Genomic DNA, 20,751 nt, shown 5'->3' on the forward strand with positions numbered 1-20,751 from the left:
TTAACGTGTGTCTTGTTCTCTTAATGAACAAAGCGTAGTGAACTCCAGTTCAAAGCTACTTCCTGCTCCCTGAGTGCTGGGCTTGGAGTTGCAGAGTGAACAAATCAGTAGTTGATTCACTTCTTTTTCTTCCAAAGGTGACAGGCCTTGATGGGAACTACAGAATCACCTGTCACACAGTGATGGAGGTGCTGCGTGAGCACAAGGACAGCGTCATGGCTGTGCTGGAAGCCTTTGTGTATGATCCCTTATTGAATTGGAGATTGATGGACAGTAAGTGATTCTGATAAATTAGTGACAGCAAGAGAATATTCATACATGAAATCCAGTGTGTTTTCAAACAATCTGATCAAACTGTTAGTTTGCATGTGCTGTTTCTGCATGCACACAGTTTTAGGGATTTTTAATACGGAATTACAGCAGTGATCAGGAGATTGAAATTATTTCCAGGTGACATCAAATCTGGAGAAGGAGAAAGGTAGCCAAATCTGTATTGTTTGTGGACAAATTTGCTCTCAAACACTAAAACTCCAGTTCATGCTTTCCAACTCCTTGTTTTCTTGCAGCAAATACAAAGGGCAATAAGCGCTCACGAACAAGAACAGACTCCTACTCAGCCAGTCAGTCAGTAGGTGAGTAGAAAAGATGGTAGATGTCACAAAAATGCTTTTCAAATTAGCTGATTAAAAGTCCTGCTAATGTTTCCAGAAGAATATTTCAGCTGCTTTTCAGCTTCATATTTATACTTTTGTGTTTTGATGTTTTTTTCAATAGAAATGTTGGACAGTGTGGAATTGGGTGAAACAGCCCATAAAAAAACTGGAACCACAGTGCCTGAATCCATCCATTCTTTCAGTAAGTTTCACTGTTGCTTCTATACTGACCCAGAAGCTGTTCTTAGATCAGAAAATTTCATCATGGTCTAAATGCAATTGTATGAGATGGGACAGATGCAGTCTCTTGTCAGCATAAAAATTATCTATGTTCTCAACTCCCACAAAGAGTTGTATCTATAGAAAATGCATCTAGGTTTGCTTTCAAAATGGTATTTGGAAAGGGCACATCTAACAGCAGTACAAATGTTTTTATTGTGGAAGTCCTAATTCTGTGTCCTGTTTCTGTCTTTTAGTAGGAGATGGTCTGGTGAAGCCAGAAGCTCTAAATAAGAAGGCAATTCAGATCATCAACAGGGTTCGAGATAAGCTCACTGGTGAGTGTGTAGTTATGTTTATATAAAGAAACATAAAATCTGATGGATCAGCACTATTCTTAGTGTTTGTATTTTCTGTTAATCCTTTAATTTAACATATTCTGATTAAGTGGATGAGGCCATTTTCCTGTTTTTGTCCAAAACCTAAGTCCTGTGCCTTTAGATACAAATAAGTCTGATTTGAAAAGTACAGAGGTGTTTGTAACTACAAAGATTTAATATGTATTAGCTTGTTAGTGGAAGCTGAATTTCTACTCTTCTGGCTTCATAGTTTGCAGCATTTAGTTGCAAAATTTTACACTTTTAAAGTTTATAAGAAACTACTCCCCACTTGCTAGATAATGTACTATGAAGGGATTAGTACCAGGATTTGTGACTCCTTTCGTGGTTTTTTTATCCTTTTATTTCAAAGGTCGAGACTTCTCTCATGATGAAACTCTCGATGTGCCCACACAAGTAGAACTGCTCATTAAACAAGCAACTTCTCATGAGAACCTGTGCCAGTGCTACATTGGATGGTGAGTTTGTCACTCAGCTAACCTGGCAAAACTCTTGTGGAACAGTGTGAGCAGGGAACTGCTAAAGAGAACCTCACTTGTGTAGTTAGTTATTTATAGGAGCCTTACCACATACTGCATCTGATCTGGTAGATTCTGCAAGCCCCTGGCAATGCCAGACAGTCCTCTAGGAAATTTGTTGTTATAAGAAATGACAAGGATTTTACATTTTAAGTGTTTGAAATAAGGAATGTGGTGGTCAGTGCTTTCAGTTACACTGAAGAACAAAACAAAGACGATTTAGCATCTTTTTAAGAGTTAGATAACTTAGAACTATGCTGAAGGAAATAGATCTCTTTTCTGCTAATGTTTAAAAGTGATAAAGATCACCTGGCAACTTTGCCTGTGCTTAAATGATGCCTAGTCTGTACAGAATCTCAGTCCTTCTCAGTGTTGCCTTTGTGAAACTACATGCAAGTCAACTTTATTACAATATCTTTAATTTTTTTTTAGGTGTCCTTTCTGGTAACAGGAGATTCCAGAGTATGCACAGCCTTTTATTCTGGAGGCTTTTTCACTCCAAACTTGCTCTTCTACAAACACAAATTGAACGTTGGACTGAAATACAGCCTTTGTCAAATATTTTTAAATGTAAATGATAAGAGTTATTGTATATTAAAAGTTGGTGTAAGCCAATGTATAGCTGCTGTTGGAAAAACAAGCTGTCTGAAACACAACACTTGATTTGGGTTTCCAGGACAGTGAAGACTGATTGTACCACAGATGTCTATGGTTCCTTTTTGTCTTTGGGGAACTGGAGATCCATTGAAAATAACTATACGGGTTTTCACTCACTTTGCAATGTAACTAAGTAACTTGCAGATTAATTATTGCCCTGGTCATTCCTGTTGATGTGGGTGCAGTGAGCTAAATGCGCTTGTGCAGGAGGCTTCATTTAGGTTTGGGGGGAGCTGCATAACTGGAAAGAAAGAGAAGTAGAATTTACCATTGTTTCCCTCCTGTACCTTGTTTTCAAACTTGATTCTTGCCCCAAAATTGGAAATTGTCTATCTGCTCATTACACTAGTTCAGGATTTCTGTTTCTGACTAGATCAGGGTTTTGAGCACATCCAAGATTTGAAAACGTTGAGCTGAGCAAAGTCGGAGTGCCTCTGTGCAGAGTGATCGGTGGCAAACTGGATGCAGGGTACAAATAAATACCATTTGTGTGCCTCCTGCAGTGTCTGGGTTAAAAAGCAGTGCTGGGAAATAACTAGAGAAAGTACAGGTTTGGCACAGGAGGCAGACTGGGAGGGGAGAACTGGTTGTAACTTGAAACAGAAAATAATGGTTGTTAAACATGAGGTTGAAGATAAAGTTATGATTTATTAATTAAAAACATTAAAAACAATGCACAAAATACAACAGAGTAGCCATGTTTAGATGCCATGTTGTATTTGCATATTTTTGTGCCAATAAATGACATCAAAATGTAAACACTTTGGCTGTGTTCTTGTTTATTCCTAAATCATTATTAGGCAGGGACAGGGAAGCAGATTACAATTCTTTTAAGGTTCCTGCTGCCATTGATTTGTCTTTTTGTACATCAGTTCAGGTCGTTGGTTTTATTTCCCTTCTGATAGCAGCTGAATGAAGTCTGTCAGTTGTATAAAAAACCTGTGACCATGCAACCCCTAAATTTCTGTTTTCCAGGAGATGTGATGGCATCTGTGTGATAGAACATCAAGGCTTCCTTGGGCTCAGGGTCACAGCCACAGCTCCAGGCACAGCATGGAGTGTTGGACAGGATTCCCTGGGCTTCCCCAGCTGTTTGTGCAAATGCTGCACTCCAAAAATGGGAAATGGAGAGGTGGCAGTCAAGAATCTGGGTATTGGCCCTAGCCCTTTTCTGGGCACTAGTGTTGCTACCTAGGGGACTGGACACCACAATATAAGAAAGATTATTAAGCTGCTAGAGGGTGTCCAAAGAAGGGACATGAAGATGATGAAGAGCCTGGAGGGGAAGAGGAGCCACTGAGGGCACTTTGGCTGAGGGAAAACTCATCGCAGTCTACAACCTCCTCTTGAGGGGAATAGGATGGGCACTGATCTCTGCTCTGTGGTGACCAGAGAAGGGCTGGAGCTGTGCCAGGGGTGTTTTAGGTTGGAGATAAGGAAAAGTTTCTTCCCTCAGAGGGTGGTGGCGCACTGAACAGGCTCCTCAGGGAACCGTCATGACCCAAGGCTGCCAGAGCTCCAGGAGCATTTGGACAACGCTCAGGTACAAGGTGGGATTGTTGGGGTGTCCTGTGTGGGGCCAAGAGCTGGACTCGATGATCTTTGTAGGTCCCTTCCCATTCGGGATCTCCTGTGATTCTATGGGTCCCACCGGTGTTTGTGGGGGGAAAAAGGCCGATCTGCCTCACAGAAGCCAAGCCGGGGGGGATGGCCCTCGGGGGATGATGGCCCTCGGGGGATGATGGCCCTCGGGGGATGATGGCCCTCGGCGGATGATGGCCCTCGGGGGATGATGGCCCTCGGGGGATGATGGCCCTCGGGTCCCCCCTCCCTCACAGGGCTTGTCCTGCCCCGTGCTGCCGCTGGGGGCGCCGGCGGCCCCGCTGCTCTCCTCTCCCCCCTTCCCGCCACCCGTGCCGCGTTCTCGCGACAGCGCCGGATTCTCGCGACAGCGCCGCGCATCAACATGGCGGCTGCCGCCCGTGAGGAGAGCCCGCCGGTGCGGGCGGGCGCCTCCTGGATGCCCGCGGGCACTGAGGGAAGCAGCACGATGTCGGCCCTGCCCGGGTTCGACAACCCCGACGCCTTCGTCAAGGTGCGGTCCGAGAGGGGCAGGGGGAGCGGGGTAGGCACTACCGCTCCCGGCGTGCCGTGTGCGCTCGGGCCATGCCGGGAGCTGTAGTTCTGTCCCGCGGGGGCCGCCTGGGGACCCCAGCCTGAGCGGGTGACACCCATAGGGTGTCCCCCAATGTGAGAGGGGGGGTATGGGCCGGGCCTGCGGGTGTGGGGGACAGAGAGGTGTATCGGGGCCTGTTACCGGCCTGTGTCGGGCCCTGTCAACCACCAATTCCTGGAAATGCGACGGGATCGGGATCCTCATGAGGGCCTGGCGCGATGGGAATTGCCCCTAGCGTTATAAATCTCCAGTGTGTTTTACCTGCGCACGATGCTGCTTCCAGAGAGGGAATGGCTGCCAAATAGGAAGCGTTGCAGAGATTTGCCGTGTTTTGTTAAAGGAATAAAGTAATTATCTGCGTTCCTGCTGATTTAGAATTGTAGAATATCCTGAGTTGGAAGGCTCCCACAGGAATCATCGAGTCCAGTTCCTGGCCCTGCACAGACCCCACCTTGTGCCTGAGAGCATTGTCCTCATGCTCTTGGAGCTGTGGCAGCCTTGGGGCCATGCCCATTCCCTGGGGAGCCTCTTCAGTGCCTCCAGTGCCTGATCACTAGTTTTCAGACTTCTATCATTTAAAGCTGTCTAAATGAATTATGTGAAATTACTCCTGGTGCAAAGCCCCACAGTACCACACATCAGAACCATGCACTTCCAACCAGCCAGGCAAAGTTTCTATCAAAGAGTATCCTGAGTAAACAGAAACAAAATGCTGATAACGGTGTTCTTGCACAGTACGCTCTCGGCACAGTGGTGGCAGCAACAAAGGCATCTAATGGGCTTCCCCAGCCTGGCGACGAGTATGATTTCTACTGCAGCTTCCCTGGGTTCCGTGCATACTGCAGCACGCAGGGAGACCGCCTGCTCCACTGGTAAGGACCCTTCTGCATCCCTGGGCTACCAGAAGGTAGCCCCCTTCTTTGGCAACTCCAAACTTGCCGTAGCTAAAAAGGTTTATTTCACGCATCTGATTTTTAGCTGCTTCTCTAGCACTTGGCAGCTGAAGTGACAAGCTTAAAGAGGGCCTTTCATAATGACTGCTGTGAAGGGCTGTGCACAGAGGAGCACCTGATACTGCACACATTAGGCTGTCCATTTTAAAAGTCATGTTTGCGAGAAACTAATTCTAACACTTAATACTGTGTAGGTGCTTTTTCTATTTACTGCACATGTGGTGTTATCTATAATTTGATTTATTTTCACCCTTTGAAGCGTAGAAAGTCAAAGAGAATTGGATGTTATAGTGTTTAGATTGCCTGCTTTCATATTGCTGACAGCTGTGCTGTTCTCTTGCAAGCATGAGCCAGGTGATGCAGTACCATGGCTGCCGGAGCCTCATGAAAGATTCCAGCAAAGTGACGGGGCTGGAAGATAAATTTGATATGCTGGTGGACTCCAATGATGTCATTCTTGAAAGAGTGGTAAGCAAATTATTGCTGGATGTGGTTCTTATGAAGTGTTCAGTTGCCACAAGTTTTCTTTTTCGTTGTAAGAACTTTAGTGCCAGTGCTGTCACAATTAGTTACTATTTATTCAATATGATGTATTCCCTTTTTATTTTAAAAACCCTTCCAAATGCTAGGCCAGACATCCCAACAGCTGAGGTAGGTGGGCCAAAGGGGAGGGAAGATAGTATTGGGATGTGTGAGGAAACTAAATATAGTTTGACATAAAATCCTCATAGCCTGGGAAGATGTCTGTACATTTTAGAGTGCTTCTCTGAAGAAACCCACCCCTGATGTTCAACATCCTCCTCCCATGTTTGTCTGTCTTGTGTTGCACAGAATTTGGGGGAGATGGCTATGGAGGTACCTACCTACATGATTTTCTTTACTCAGTCTGACTAGAGTGTCTGAGTGTGGTGATTTAACATTGTTTCACACTGTTTTTCTGGATTTTAGAGCATTTTATTGGATGAAGCAGCAGGAGTGAATAGAAACAAGCAGCCAGTCCTGCCAGCTGGGTTACAGCCCCCACAGATGATCGTTTCCAGCTGGAACCGTAAGGTGAGGCCCCCATGCTCAGTTTGGCTGTGTTAGCTCAGCTGTTCTTCCAGCCATTGCACTGCCAGTTCTCCAGTGGAGTTGAGTAGTTAAATGTTCTCTCATGTTTTTTCACACATTCTGAGTACCTCTTTCTTTTTTTTCTTTTTTCTGTTAATTCAAACTTGATTCTGAAATCTGTGTGCTTTCAATTGCTATTTCAGTTTCACATGCTCAGCAGCCTTTCCTGTGCTTATGAATTCAGGATCTTGAGTCCCAGTACTTTCATTCCTCACCAAAAAAATGTTACTTAGTTTTAAGTGCAGGGTATAACTCTTCCTCTGCATGCTGGATCAGACTGAGTAAAAGAAACTGAATATCTGATAAATCATGTTGGTTTTACCTCTGTTTTTTTTTTTTTTTCAAATAGGCAGGAGAATTCCACAAAAGATCTCAGTCTGAAACATTCCGACTACTTCATGCCAAAAATATTTCTCGACCACAGCTTAAGTTTCGTGAAAAGATTGACAATTCCAACACTCCCTTTGTACCTAAACTTTTTGTCAAACCAAATGCTTTGAAGCCTTTGCCTGAAGGTAAGGGGTTTATTTTTTTTTTTTTGGGTAATTTGTTGCAAGTATTTGACACAAACCTGTCCTCACAGTCTAGAGGAGAAATCACTGACTGTAAAAACAAATAGCAGGAGATGCTGAACATTTGGCTGTATTGTTTCCATATGTGTGATGTCAGAATAGGTCAGCAAACAACATCTTGCTGATGTACAGAAAATAATCTGTTCCAAGCAGATAATCTGCTGCTGCTTTTGCCACCTTGAACATACATGAGAATCACTGTTGCATGAGAACTCTTGACTGGTCTAGCTGGCTTTACAGATGTTCTTTCAGATGAGTGAGCTGCAGTAGGTGTGTGGGGAGACCTGCCTTTGGTTTTGGTGCTTTATCAAAGCTGCTGGCAACACCCTGTGTCAGTAACATGTTCTGCTGCTGCCAGTTCATCTGTGTTCTGCACTGATGCTTTCAGTAACAGTTACTTTCAGTAACCAGCAATGATTGAAAATTTTTTTCTGAAGATTTTTCAATTTCCATCCAAGCTTTTGAGTAAAACCACCTTGTGTCTTGTCTAAAAACAGCCAAGTAACTAACTGAGTTGTTATTCGAGATACAAAATGACATCAAAAGCACTAAATTGTTAAGATTTTTGATACTTCATAAACTCTTGTGGTGGGTGGAGAGGGAGATAGTAGTAGGCTGAGAACATGTTACGTGGGGGACCCAGTCCAGTTATTCCATATTGGTTGTTCAGCCCTTACAAAAAGTGGACGGCAGAGAAAGGAGCGCCCTGAGGACTTGGATGTGCCAGCTGCTTTGGCAGACTTCATACATCAGCAGAGGACGCAGAAAACTGAGCAAGACATGTAAGAAACTAACCTGCCAGCAAGGTGCTTGGAGTCCCCTGGGTGAACCTGTGTGGTCAGACTGTGCTGATGCTCATCATGTTTAACAGTTCTGCATGTGTTTGTGTCCACACTACGTTGTGTGTGATTTGCTTTAGACCTCTGCAGTTATGTTAAACCTCTGCTTAAAAAGAGACAGAACAAGGGAAACTACCATAGCTGTCAAAGCCTCTGTGCTCTGTTTTCATAAAGAAGACTGGAATTTAGTCTATGCTTGTCTCTTCTAATTTCCACAGGTTTGCTCACCCTTACCAGTATGAACTGGAGCATTTTTCTCCACCAGATGGAGTTCTCAAGAAACCTGAACTCCAGGTTGGTGCCTACTTTAATTTTAAACTACAGATGCAGTACATTTACAGCCATACTTGACAAATTTCAGGTTTGAGGGTGGAGGTTGGGATTGGGAATTGACAGTGAACATACCATGCCTAATTCATTTGCTCTGCCAGATGTACAGGCCCATTGAGGAAACACCCTGTCATTTTATCACCACACTGGATGAGTTGGTAGAACTAAATGAAAAGCTGATGACTTGTAAAGAATTTGCCTTGGACTTAGAGGTAATCCAATTGCCTTTTCTATTTAAAAGTTACACATGTACTTTTAGAAGCTAGGAGACCATTATATTCTTCTGGGAGGGAGGGTGGTCTTCTCCTGGTTTTTGTACTCCCTGACATGAAAAGACAGTTCCTGACTCCTGATCTGTTAGATATTATCTATAAGGTTGAATTAAACTATGTCAGTATTTGAAGTTTTCCAGTGGCAGGGCTGGCTGTGCACTTCTTGGTAAATTTGATCTTCTTTCAATTAATCCTATTTTATTTTTTTATGTCATCTTAGTGACTGCAAAGAGAAAGTTTGCTCTTACAATTGTTTTTTTTTTTTCTCAAAGAAGTCCTTGTTGCTCTTTCTTCCCTCATTTGGAATGCTGTTTGTTTTATAGTATTATTTCTGTAATTAATCCTATCTTTCATCTCTCTTCCCTGTTTTCAGCACCACTCCTACAGGACCTTCCTTGGCTTGACATGTCTGATGCAGATTTCCACCCGAACAGAAGACTTCATCATTGACACACTGGAACTCCGCAGTGACATGAGCATCCTCAATGAGACCTTCACAGACCCTGCAATTGTGAAGGTCAGCAACAAATTCACCAGATTTTTTTTTAATTATTATTATTATTGTTTTAGTTTAAGCTTTCTTATAGTTAAAATCACACTGTGTGCTCTGTCTTGGTGGCTTGATTCTGCTTTCACTATAATTTGTTCAGGAGCCTGTTTCCATGATGTTAGTGGTGAATTGCTTGCCAGACACACTTATTTAGTAGTTCTGTACTTAACAGTAAAAAACAGAGAAAAGAAATCTGGTCCTAGACACACGAGTATGAAATCACAGCACTACCAGCCTGGAATAGAAATGTTCTTCATATAATTTCCAAATTTTTATGCTTTTCAAGGTCCTTCATGGTGCTGATTCAGATGTGGAATGGCTGCAGAGAGACTTTGGTCTGTACTTGGTGAATGTGTTTGATACTCACCAAGCTGCTCGTCTCCTCAACCTTGGCAGACATTCTTTGGACCACTTGCTAAAGCTGTATTGCAGTGTAGATGCTGACAAGAAGTACCAGCTGGCTGACTGGAGGATACGGTAAAAATTGACCCCTAAATGGGCTGGAGCTGCAAGGTAGCACTTCTCCTTGTTTGCATTGCTAGAGCTTCTGCTTGCAGGACCCATAGTTATAAGTTAGCCTCCAAGTGAATGAGCACAGCGTTTACCTGGCTGTGCCCAAAGTTTCTGAGTGTTACATTTTCCCATGGTTTTAGAAAATGAGTTCTTTTTGGAAAGATCTGCAAAGATGGAGTAATGAAAGTCTAGAAGCCCACTTCTTAGAATAGCTCTTAATCACTGCAGTGTTATGGAGGCAGTATTTGCTCCTCTAGTGCCTCCACAGAAACATTTAATCACCTGTGCAAGGTAGAGCAGATGGTGTTGGAGCAGTGATCTTTGCTATGCAGCTGCACCCTGCACACCACAGAGATCTTGAGTCTACTTTTGTAGGCTCTGCAGAGAGAAGAGAGCTATGACAAATACCACAGCAAGCAGTTCTGCCATGTGACTTCTGCACAGCAGTCCTGCTCCTCAGCACACAAACAAGAATCTGAACTGGAGAGTGCACAGCATTTTACTGCTGTTGCCTAACCAATCCTTCAGTAAGAAAACAGAATTTCCATGTTAGTTCTGGGAATGTCCCATATGCATTTTGCCCTAATATGCCTTTTAAGAGACAAGTGACTGTTTGGCAGGACAACTGAAAGGTGTTGGTGTAATTGTGGCTCTTTTTCTAGCCCTCTGCCAGAAGAAATGATCCGGTATGCCCGTGATGACACTCACTACTTGCTTTACATCTATGATAAAATGAGGGAGTTGCTATGGGAGAGAGGGAAGGAGCAGCCCACACAGCTGCAGGTTGTGTGGCAGCGCAGCAGGGACATCTGCCTGAAGGTAAAGCTTCACCTGGTTTGATTACCTGCATTAGACTATGGCATTAGGAGAGATGGTCCTATTTGCCTATTCTATGTCTTTTCCTTTTTGTGTGTCTGAAAACATCTGTATAAACTCTGATTCAGTCATGTGCAGTCACTTTCACTAGCTAAGGTCCTTGGATTCGGATGCCTTTTTGCTCTTTTTTGTATGCTAGTATTCCTTTGGCCTCACAATGCATTCAGGTGTGTCTCTTCTAAGAGAGATGTTACATTTCTGGTTCTGCTGGATCTTCCTAGAAGTTCAAAGTCTCACTGGAGTTGCATTCTGAGACAACTATACTGTGCCTGTGGAAAACTGTCTGTGAAAGTAGGCTTTGTGTGATGTAGTAAAGCTGCTCCTGGATTTGATGAGTGTGGATTTCCCCTAACAATGGATTAGAAGTGTGTTTTTCAGGAATAGACCCCTACCAATAATTAAGGATAAAAATAAATAAGGATAAAAAGCTCAAAGACACATTATACCAGAGTGTATTCAGTCCCCAAATGTGTATGTGAGATTCTATGTCTGAGAGAGGCAAAACAGAAAGCTCACGAGTGCTTCTTTTTTTCCTGTCCAGAAATACATCAAGCCCCTCTTTACAGATGAATCCTACCTTGATCTCTACAGGAGGCAGAAAAAACACCTTGACACCCAGCAGCTGGCAGCATTTAGGCTGCTGTTTGCATGGAGAGACAAAATAGCACGTCAAGAGGATGAGAGCACAGGGTAGGAAGTCTTTTGTTACAAACCCTGGCTTAATGCTTCAGTAAATCTCTTGAATTATCCCCTTCCATCCCGGAGATGGGACTACTGTTACCTGTGGAAATTACTGTACTACACCAGGCTGCTTGTTACACAGAAGTTCTGTGATGTTTCTTTTCTGTGTGACTGATTCATCATCTCAGAGCTGGTAATGGGGGCAGAGTTGTGTACTTTGAAGGTGTTAATTGTTTTTAATGTTCTGTTACATTCATTCCACCCTCTTTGTGTTGTAGATACGTGCTACCAAATCATATGCTGTTGAAGATTGCCGAGGAGCTGCCCAAGTAAGTTTTGTTCACACTGAAGGAGTCTTGATCTTAATATCCAGCAAGTCACTTCCAAGTGTGTAATTCCTTCTGCACTTGGTCCCTTCCTTCCAGCTGTCAGTACTGCTTTTCTTTATAGTTTTTCAGTTTGGAAGAGAAATTAGTAGCAGTACTCCTTCAGAAGGCTCCAGATTTCTTGGATAGATCTCTAGGATTGTATGGCACTAATAAACCATATTCCTTTGCATTACTCTGTGTCACACATTCCCTCTGAGATTCCTTCACTTTTAGAGAGCAAGAGAGGGGTGAATGCCCCCAGAACTTACTTGGATTTTTATTGCAGTTTCTAAAGGAGTGGGGAGGGCAAGGGACAGATCCCTCAAAACACTCAATTTGTACAATATCTTCCTCAAACATTTGTCACTCATCACCTAACATCCATACTTGAGAATAATAAAAATACACCTTTAAAGGCAGGTCTGCTGCTGGGCTCAGCTTTCATAGGTGAATACTGAATGAAATGATGATGAGGACAGACAGACCACAGAAGAGTTAAGTGAGAGGAGAGCTGACTTGATGGCTTCTTCTCATCTGCACAAACCTGGTGCAGAATTTCATCACAGAGATTAATCTGACTTGTCTTTTTCTGTCACAGTCAGGATAGTGGTTATATCCAGCTGCACATCCTTTGAATGCAAATGCCCAACATACCAGCCATAAATACAGCACACTGACTTTTCCTCCTCTCTTTTTAGAGAAACCCAGGGTATCATTGCTTGCTGTAACCCTGTCCCACCACTTGTTCGCCAGCAGGTTCATGAATTGCACCTGCTCATTCAGCAGGCCCGGGAGATGCCTCTTGTCAAGGTAGGAGTGGCTTGTACCACACAGGGGACTGATCACTGGCATTCCCTGAGCCAGGCCTGGAGCTGAGTGGTGATGATGTGTATGCTGAAGTTTGCTTTCTGTAGTAGAGCAGAAAGATTTATTGTAACTTCTTGCCTGGCTGCTGTGTAGTTTCCTGGAAAACCAGAGCTGTAAATGAACAGACACTGCTTGAACAGAATGCAGTTTGTCTTATACTGTACATCAGATTTTCCTGTGTGAGGAAAAACTGCACCTTGTGGAATTTGCTGGCCATGTAAATGGAACCATAAATGTTCTACAGCTATGGTGAGGCAAAAAAAAAAACAACCAAACAACCTAAGTGTAAGAAGTACATTAGTTAAAATATATCATCAGCATGTTGATATTAATACAGCTTTCATCCTTTGGTGAAAAAAAAAAATCCATGAACAAGAACATGCCTTTTCTGTGTGTGGTGTTTAAATGTATAGCCCAGTGAAAACAGTGCAGTAGAAGAAGAAAGTAATTTTATTAACCTGCTAGCTTGTAATTAATGTGTTGAAAACATTGATAAGGTGGCCAGCCTAGAAGAAATGGGGCTTTTAAGTGACTTACCTGTCTCTCCTATTCTAGTCAGAAGCTATTTCAGCAGTCAAGAAGAGAGCAGCTCTACCCAACACTGAGGTATTGTTTGCATTATATTTTTACTTAGTGTCTTCAGCCTTAAACTTGGAAACAAATGTATCAAAATTCTACCTGCTAGTAAATTGCTTCGCTCATCCATTTTACAAGTCTCTGCTTTAGCTTAATGGTACCTTTCTGTGCCAGACTCTTAATATTACCAGCTGTAAGCTGATATTTCACAAACCCCCATAAAGCAGCACTTAAAGTTTCATCAGCAAACACTCTGGCTGCTGGACAGTTTCATGTATGTTGGAATATATTGACTGAACTGTAAGAAGAAGTTTCAGATGAGTTTCTGAGGCTGTTCTCTCTCATCATGTGTATGAAATAAAGCTCGTGGCTGTTTGCACAGGCTTTTTGATGCCAGATGCAATGTGCTCTGGCACATGAGCTGCACTAAGAGTATTCCATCTCTGAATTTTATCCTTTTTTTTGAATTTTCATTAAAGTGTCTCTGCAGTATGTGAAAATAATAGATTCATAGTGTACTAATGGGGTTTATAATTTGAATCTCTCTGCAGAAGCTGGAGAATGCCCTCTTTGGACCACATGACAGTTCACGGATTCCTGTGGATAATTTTCAGAATAACTCTGCCTTGGGTAATTTAGAGTTAACCTAAAAGCTGTGCTAATAATGCAGTGATGGAGTTTTGACATGGGGGAAATAAGCAGTCCTGAAAAAACTTTCAGGGAAACCTCATGACACAAAAAAGCAGTAAAATACACAAGATTCTAATAAAAATTTTGTCTCCTTTTCATGCAGACCCCGCACCAGTTTTGGAAGATGTTTGTCTCTTTTCAGAGAGTGAGAGGACAGTGGATATTCAAGATACTCAGCCAGAGTCTGAGTCAACCTGTCTTGTTGCTATTAGCACTGTCAGCATATTCAGTGTAAGCAATATGTTTGTGACAGTGTCAGTATTGAGCTACTGGAAAACAGGCTTAATAATCTGATAAAAGTGATAAATTTTATCATGTAAAATAGTTTAACTATATCTGATAAAACTGTGTGCAAGTGTTGAAAGAAATAAGCTGGGAATGCATGGCAGTGGTAATGACTTTTGATAGGCATATGGCCTAACCAAGACAACTGGGTTAGGAGGCCAGCAAGGTTAATTCCATTAATTCCATTCCATAATTCTGGAGGGTCACTGCTGTCAGTGGGATTTCAGAGTGAGAATCAGCATGGGATGAAATGACAGTAACCAAAGCAAAAGAATATTTGTGTTAATATTTCTTCCTTTTTTTCCTTTTTTTTTAAGGAATGTGATGAAAACGAAGGAAATAAGAGGACTTTAACCACTGCACAGCGGAAAGCTCAGCTAATAATGGAGTCCTTTGAAAATCCATTTAAAATGGTAAAAGCTCCCAATAGTGGCACTCAAATTACCCAGTGCACAGGATGCTCTGAGCTACTTTTCCAGGCATATCAGAAGGGTTTAACAGAGCATCAGCTGCTGCTCTCTGACTGGAATCAAGGGATTGTCCTTGCAAAGACACATGTGTGGACTTGTTTTCAAAACACATTTAAATACCTCTTGGATATCAGTCTTTCTACATAGTAAACAGACCATTCACTAGTTTTCTTTTTTAGTTTTAGGTTTTTCATCTGTCCTTTATGGCTAGGGATTAGTGAGCTGATTCTATACTTGTCATGAATCAGAATAACAATAGAATTCTAGTAAATTACTAGAAAATAACATTTTTTCTGGTGTGCAGTTGAAGGTTGGTCTGTTGGGGGTGTTTTGGTTTTGTGGGGAGGGGTTTGTAGTCGTTTTTTTCTTTAATATTTCTGTTAGCAGTAGCTGTGGTGTCTTCTTTTTTCCCACAAAGTGGAAATCTGTAGAATATTTCTTCAAATTAACTCACTGATTTACAAGTAGCATTCCAGCAATTAGCTGAATGTCACATGCTGCTAAAAGCAAATTTTTTTTTCCTTTCTACAGTTTCTGCCTCCAGAGGAGAATTCTGCCTATGTCTCACAATCTGCAAAGTTTGACCCATCATCAAAAATTTATGAAGTAAGACTGGTGCTAAAATTTCCTGCCAAGCAGTACAAGAGAAACAAATAAATAGTTTATTTTCCATCAGGAGCCTCAGCAATGTAGATTTATTATTTTCTCCTTGGATACTTCTTGAGGAATTGAACATGTTTCTGTGACATTCATATCCTTTGAAGAACCAGGGATTGGAGACATTCTGCTGTATAGTCCCTGTCTGTCAAAGCTGAAAACTCTACTGAAGTATCTGCATTTATTTTTAAGGCTTGTTTGTAGCTTTGAAATTTTAAAGCATTTAGTTTTACTTAACATACAGCAGATATTAATCTCTTTTACAGTCAAATTTGATCTTTTGTACTCTTAATAAAGATCAGCATGTCTTGGCAAGTTTATAAACAACTTCTTGATACAAAACCTTAAAGAAAGTGTTTGCAGATAATACTTTTTCATTGCAGATCAGCAATCGATGGAAGCTGATGAGTCAGGCACCGGTACAGAAGAAGTCCAAGAATGAAACCAATACAAAAGCAGCTCAGCAGTCAGGTACAGCCATTCTTCCCTTCCTTGGTGTGTCTGCCTGAATGTTTTTCCCAAGCTTCCTACAGATGATGGATTTCCTGATGAATGACATTATTTGTTAACATTTGTACTCTGTTTAGTTGGAGACTTGATACAAGCTGCTTTGATTGCTTTTTCTAAGCCCCTGGCTAGCTTACTCCTGCTCTTTACAGTAATGTTTGTTTGTCTCCATAGCTGCCCGTGTCCAGACACAGAAGTTGCATAAAAAGGCAGCACAGAACGTTGTATCTCTTCGTCAGCAAGCCATGGTATGTCACAGAATTCCTCCTTCCAACCACTGCTCATCTTGATTGTTACAGCATAGCTCAGAATGAAACTCTGAGCCCTGTAACTGAAATACCTGAATGACAGTGTTTTGATTGTAGTCTTTCTGTGCTGCTCCTGCTAATTGTGCTGTGCACATCACATCCCTCCGTGTGTTCAGCAGGGAATGTTTTCCACTGATGCACCTCTCCCTTTCACTTCCTTTAAGCTTCCTGAGTTGTTTCACATAGGTTCCCCCAAATATGCCAGTGGGGCCACAGCAGATCTCAGCTTCCCTGTGAAATGACAGTTTGGCTTTCCATCAAAGTCCCTACTGTGAGGAGAAAAAAAAATATTGCAGTTTAGACCCCAGGAAGAGCACTGAGCTTTCTCCCCATGCTGTTATTGCCAAAGGCAAGAGCAGTCACTGGAGCCTGGCTCCATTGGGCAGTTAATTTGCCCAATGAGATGTTTTGTTCTCCTTTCTTATCATTTTTTCTGTTCTTTGGGTTGTTTTCATAGGAGGAACAAGCAAATAGGAAGAGGGAGAGAGACAGAAGTGAAACGGGAGCAGAAACAGGAGCAGAGTTGCCAGCACAAGAAAAGAAACGACAAAAAACCCCCCAGAAACCAGAGGAGCTGGAAGCACCGAGGCAGTTTACCCCCTTTGATTACAGCAATTCCAACTTCAAAGTGTTTGCAGGTAAGATCTGATCCCATTCTGTGGGAAATGTTACCAGCTGAGCCTTGAGAAGGCTGTGTGAGTGTGGGTGCCAATGCAGTACAGACTGGTACAACGGGATTACCTTACAGTGGGGAAATACTTCAAGAATTGACTTGAGGAATGTACATTTTAGTGTCCCTTTTCTGGTTTGGAAACAAAATCCTGGAACAATTGGGCAAGTGAGTTGTGGATTTGGATTTTGTTTCTTTTATCTGTTTAATGTGAGCCAGAAACTGAGAGGCAAAGGAGATTTGACTCCTTTGTAAAAATGCACCTATTCAAAAACATCTCCTACCCTTAAAAGATTGTTCTGGATTTTACTGTGTGGGAGACTAGTGAAACCTCCATATCATCAGAGGAACACTGTGGAATGCATTGCTCTTAATAGAAAATTTTAGTGACATAATCTCTCCTTTCTCTAGGAAGCAGCAAATCAAAACAGTCACCACAATTTGATCCTGCCAAGCAAGCTTACACAGGCAAGGTATGGGCCTGTCATGAAAGGAGGAACAGAGATGTGGGTGACTGTATGTATGTAAGGGTTCTCTAGGAGGGCACATGATATTTTTTGCACCTCTAGAATGTTCCCTAACAGCTGCTGAGATGCAGCTTCCAATCACAAATTCATGCTTTGTATTATTATTTTTTTCCCATTCAGGAGGAGCTTTTTTTGGAGTCCCTCAGACTCTCTTGTTGTTTCCCATCTATCCATACATTGCTCACACTTATGCCTCTATACATCACAAGCATGACATTTGGATCACAGCAAACTACCACAAATTCCAGTACCAAATTAAATTCTCAAAAATCACAGGCATTCCAGAGGTTGCAGAACATGTCAGGTTTGTGTGTTGCTCATGTACCTCTCCAAGTGCTGGTATTAGGAACAGTCTGAGCTCAAAGATTTTTTACTTAACTTATTGCTTATTGAGATTGAAAAGAAGAAAAAACCCATAAACAATCAAACCATTGATGAACAGACACAATGTTTTGTGCCTGTTTTATGCATACTTAGAGAACTCTGTGACCAGCACAGGGAAGTCAATGAGCAGATTTCTGTGAGATTGGAAAGATCTGGCAGCACATGAATCTCACTCAATATACTTGGGATGAACCTCACTGTGGTGGTGTTTAATTTGTTTATTTGTTTGTTTGTTTTTGCAGAAATTTGCTGGAGGTAACAAACTTCAACAGTCTGGGAACCGGAGCATGTCCTACCTGGCAGGGAAAGCTGAAAGGTGTGGTTTTAGCCTGTTCTCATCCAGCTGGAGTATTTGCACACCCCTGCCCCAGAGCCATGGGCAGAGCTTAACTATTGTCCTCCCCTGCTGTGGGAGTTTTAGCATATGTTTAATGCAAGAGGTTGCATCACACCCTGACATCAGTTTAAAGGGGAAAAAAAAAACCCAACACTTTAGGATTAATGCAATCAAAGACAAGTCTGGGTGGAAGGTTTGAAATGCTGAGATAAAAGTTTGTGTTAAAGGGTGTGGGAGTTGCTTTCTTTGATCAGAGATAGGTGGAAGTGGGGAGAACATCTGCCTAGCTTGGGAGGAGTGACTGTACTGCCGAGTATGAACCGTCTTGTTCTGAATAGATACTTAGTGTTCAGCTTAGGGGATTTGATTATTGAGTGTTACTGAGTCATAAAAGAGCAACAGTACCTAAGGGCAGCATTGGAGGGAGAAGGGTTCTGTCTCAGTCCCCTCTCTTGATAGAATCATTGTAACATGGTCATTTTTCAATCTTGAGTGAATTTAGAGCAAGATTTAAAGTGTTTGTTTAATTTTAACTCTTTTGCAGGGGTTCCACGCATCACTGGCCAAAGAGATAATCTTTGTTACAGGACCTGTGGGAGTTGCTGCTGAATGAAACAATTGTTAGAAGTGTTACCACCACGGGAAAGCAAGTGCCAGTCATTGATGAGTTTTTGTACAGGAAAGTTTTTAAAACCATTAAAATTCCTTTTTTCCAAAAGGAAAAAAAACCCTCTGACCCACTTGTGTTCTCTGTGTTTCAAGATGTGATCCAGATATCTAAAAAATCCCTCCCAGGGATGGCAGTGGGATATTCCAGTGCTAAGGAAAAACATCTTAATTGATGTCACTTTTGTTATATTGACATTGCTTTTTTTTTTTTTTTTCTAATTACACTCAAGTTGTTGCTTTGTTTATAATTTTCAAAGTTTATCCAGTGTCCTCAAACACAATCAGGCTAAACTTGTCACTTCTTGGAGCTGCCTGAAGTGCAGAAGCAGCATTTCATTGGAGCATGGGAGGAATCTCTTGGCATCTCTAAAGTAGCACAGAAATAACAGAGATGCAGCAGATGTGACTCAAACCCCAGCAGTTCAGAGAAGGAAATGAGGCCAGAGTGTCTTTCATGATAGATCTTGTTACAAATTGAACTGCACAGCTCATCTCTTAGAACACAAGGTAATACAGGAAAAAAACATGTTTACCTCTCAGTGTTTGTGTATTTTAATTGAAAGATTGTATTTTAAGTAAGGGAAAAAAAATAAATGTATAGGAGACCAGTGGTTTCACCATAACGTTTCAGAGTGAAAGAGCAGAAGGGAAAAACACAGATTGGCAGTGTTGTGGTGGGGAAAGGCAGAGGATTCTGTGCTGCAGCTGAATCTCTACAGCCAAATTAATGTCCAAGTTTTAAATACCCACAGTGAGTTATCTTTCAGTCTTAGTACAAAGAGTAGCAGGAACAGTATAATCAGTATTTGGTGGGTCAGTGACAGTTTATTCTAATGCAGACCTCTGACAGCTGATAATATTGCTGTGGAGAAGTAGGGAACACGACATTTTAACAGGGCTTTATTTTACAAAGACTATGAAGAGATTTAGTTTGTTTTCAATCTTTTTCCCTGTTTGTGGGAAATAGGGAGTGGAAGAAACTGAGAAGGGGTTTTCCTCCTTGGGTATCTTAGTGTGAACAGTGCAGACTAAGCAGCACTGTAATGGTAGAACAGAGTCTTCCTGCTCATAAAATCTGCTTGCAGGGCTGGATGCTGGAGAATGTTTTGGTAAAGAGGCAGTTAAATAGCAATTGTCTCCAAGTGTATTTGCAGGGGCTGCCTGTTCCTTCCTTGTCCAAGCTTTACCAGTTCTTGTTATTTCTCTAACTTGAAGAACAAGTGTTAGCAAAAGCCCTGTTGGCCTGATTAAAACCTCTGTGGTTTAAATCCTCTGCTTCAAATTCCAAAAAAAGTGACATTTCAAGGTTGATCCTAATTTTGGACTTCTATTTTCCCTTTATGAGTTGCAAAAAGTTTTAAAAATGTCTTTAATTTAAGTGACTAGCAACTACATACATGCTTTATTCACTTGGTTGTGCCTGTGAAGTTGTAGCACTGGAGTTCCTGACTGTGAGGTTGTTTTACTGTTGTGCACTTGCTGGAGGTCTTTGTGTAACCTGGTTGGAGAACTGCTCTTGGCAGAACCTTGGTGCATTTCTCCAGAAGTCACACATCACATTCTGCAGGGCTGCTGAGCCTCACCTGGGCCCACCAGCACTGGAACTGAATTTGATATTGTGATATCCACACAATCATAGGATGGGTGGAGTTGGTAGGGCCACAGCAAGTCATCTCCCTGCTCAAACAGGGTCATCACCACATCAGAGCACGTGGCACAGAATTGTGCCCAGCTGGGTCTGGATTATGTCCAGTGAAAAGGGCTCCACACCCTCTCTGGGCAATCCATCCCTCACCTCGGTCACCCACACAGGAAAGTTCTTCCTAAGGTTCAGCTGGAAGTCCCCGTGCCTCAGTTTCTGCCTGTTGCCTTGTGTGCCACTAAGCAGAGCCCGGTTCCCTCTCCTTGCCATTTTCCCTTTAGGTATTTACACACCTTAGAGGTGCCCTCTCACCCGTCTCTTCTCGCGGCCCAACAGGCCCAACTGCCTCAGCTCTCCCCAATCGTCCTCGCGGAATCCAACACGCGATCCACTCTCCTTACCCCCAGCCCGGACTCTTCCCGAGGGCTGCGGTTGTGCGGGCGGGGCGGGGCGGTGCGGGGAGCGCTCGGTGCCCGG

The 20,751-nt window shown here is 42.5% G+C and overlaps 2 protein-coding genes and 1 long non-coding RNA gene across 5 annotated transcripts in view; 2 read left to right on the forward strand and 1 right to left on the reverse strand.

Moving 5' to 3' along the window:
- MTOR (mechanistic target of rapamycin kinase) overlaps window positions 1–3,206 on the forward strand; it is a 63,068-nt gene extending 59,862 nt beyond the window's left edge. For 2 of the 3 annotated variants that reach the window (XM_058855270.1, XM_058855273.1), the window contains 6 exons: window positions 138–273; window positions 567–632; window positions 775–855; window positions 1,130–1,210; window positions 1,623–1,728; window positions 2,221–3,206. In XM_058855270.1, coding sequence (XP_058711253.1) covers window positions 138–273; window positions 567–632; window positions 775–855; window positions 1,130–1,210; window positions 1,623–1,728; window positions 2,221–2,236 — 486 coding nt within the window. In that variant the 3' untranslated portion in view covers window positions 2,237–3,206. The remainder of the gene's footprint in view (window positions 1–137; window positions 274–566; window positions 633–774; window positions 856–1,129; window positions 1,211–1,622; window positions 1,729–2,220) is intronic. The other variant, XM_058855272.1, reaches the window with a different exon arrangement.
- A 1,165-nt stretch (window positions 3,207–4,371) lies between these two features.
- Window positions 4,372–18,694, forward strand: EXOSC10 (exosome component 10). Its single transcript, XM_058854942.1, has 25 exons — window positions 4,372–4,540; window positions 5,357–5,493; window positions 5,919–6,042; window positions 6,523–6,627; window positions 7,034–7,199; window positions 7,927–8,038; window positions 8,314–8,389; window positions 8,527–8,637; window positions 9,071–9,214; window positions 9,534–9,724; window positions 10,423–10,579; window positions 11,178–11,326; window positions 11,596–11,646; window positions 12,384–12,495; window positions 13,108–13,158; window positions 13,680–13,758; window positions 13,922–14,049; window positions 14,421–14,516; window positions 15,105–15,179; window positions 15,614–15,701; window positions 15,912–15,985; window positions 16,503–16,683; window positions 17,127–17,188; window positions 17,869–17,942; window positions 18,508–18,694. The coding sequence occupies exons 1-25, from the start codon at window positions 4,412–4,414 to the stop codon at window positions 18,536–18,538; spliced, it is 2,703 nt and encodes a 900-aa protein (XP_058710925.1). The 5' UTR covers window positions 4,372–4,411; the 3' UTR covers window positions 18,539–18,694.
- On the reverse strand, window positions 15,398–20,700 carry LOC131587280 (uncharacterized). The gene is made up of 3 exons (XR_009279333.1): window positions 20,568–20,700; window positions 16,078–16,314; window positions 15,398–15,775 (listed from the first exon to the last, which is right to left on the reverse strand). It is a non-coding gene; the product is annotated as an uncharacterized LOC131587280 (long non-coding RNA).
- Between the last annotated feature and the right edge of the window lie 51 nt (window positions 20,701–20,751).

This window comes from Poecile atricapillus, chromosome 22, assembly GCF_030490865.1.
Source record: "Poecile atricapillus isolate bPoeAtr1 chromosome 22, bPoeAtr1.hap1, whole genome shotgun sequence".
NCBI classification, from domain to species: domain Eukaryota; kingdom Metazoa; phylum Chordata; class Aves; order Passeriformes; family Paridae; genus Poecile; species Poecile atricapillus.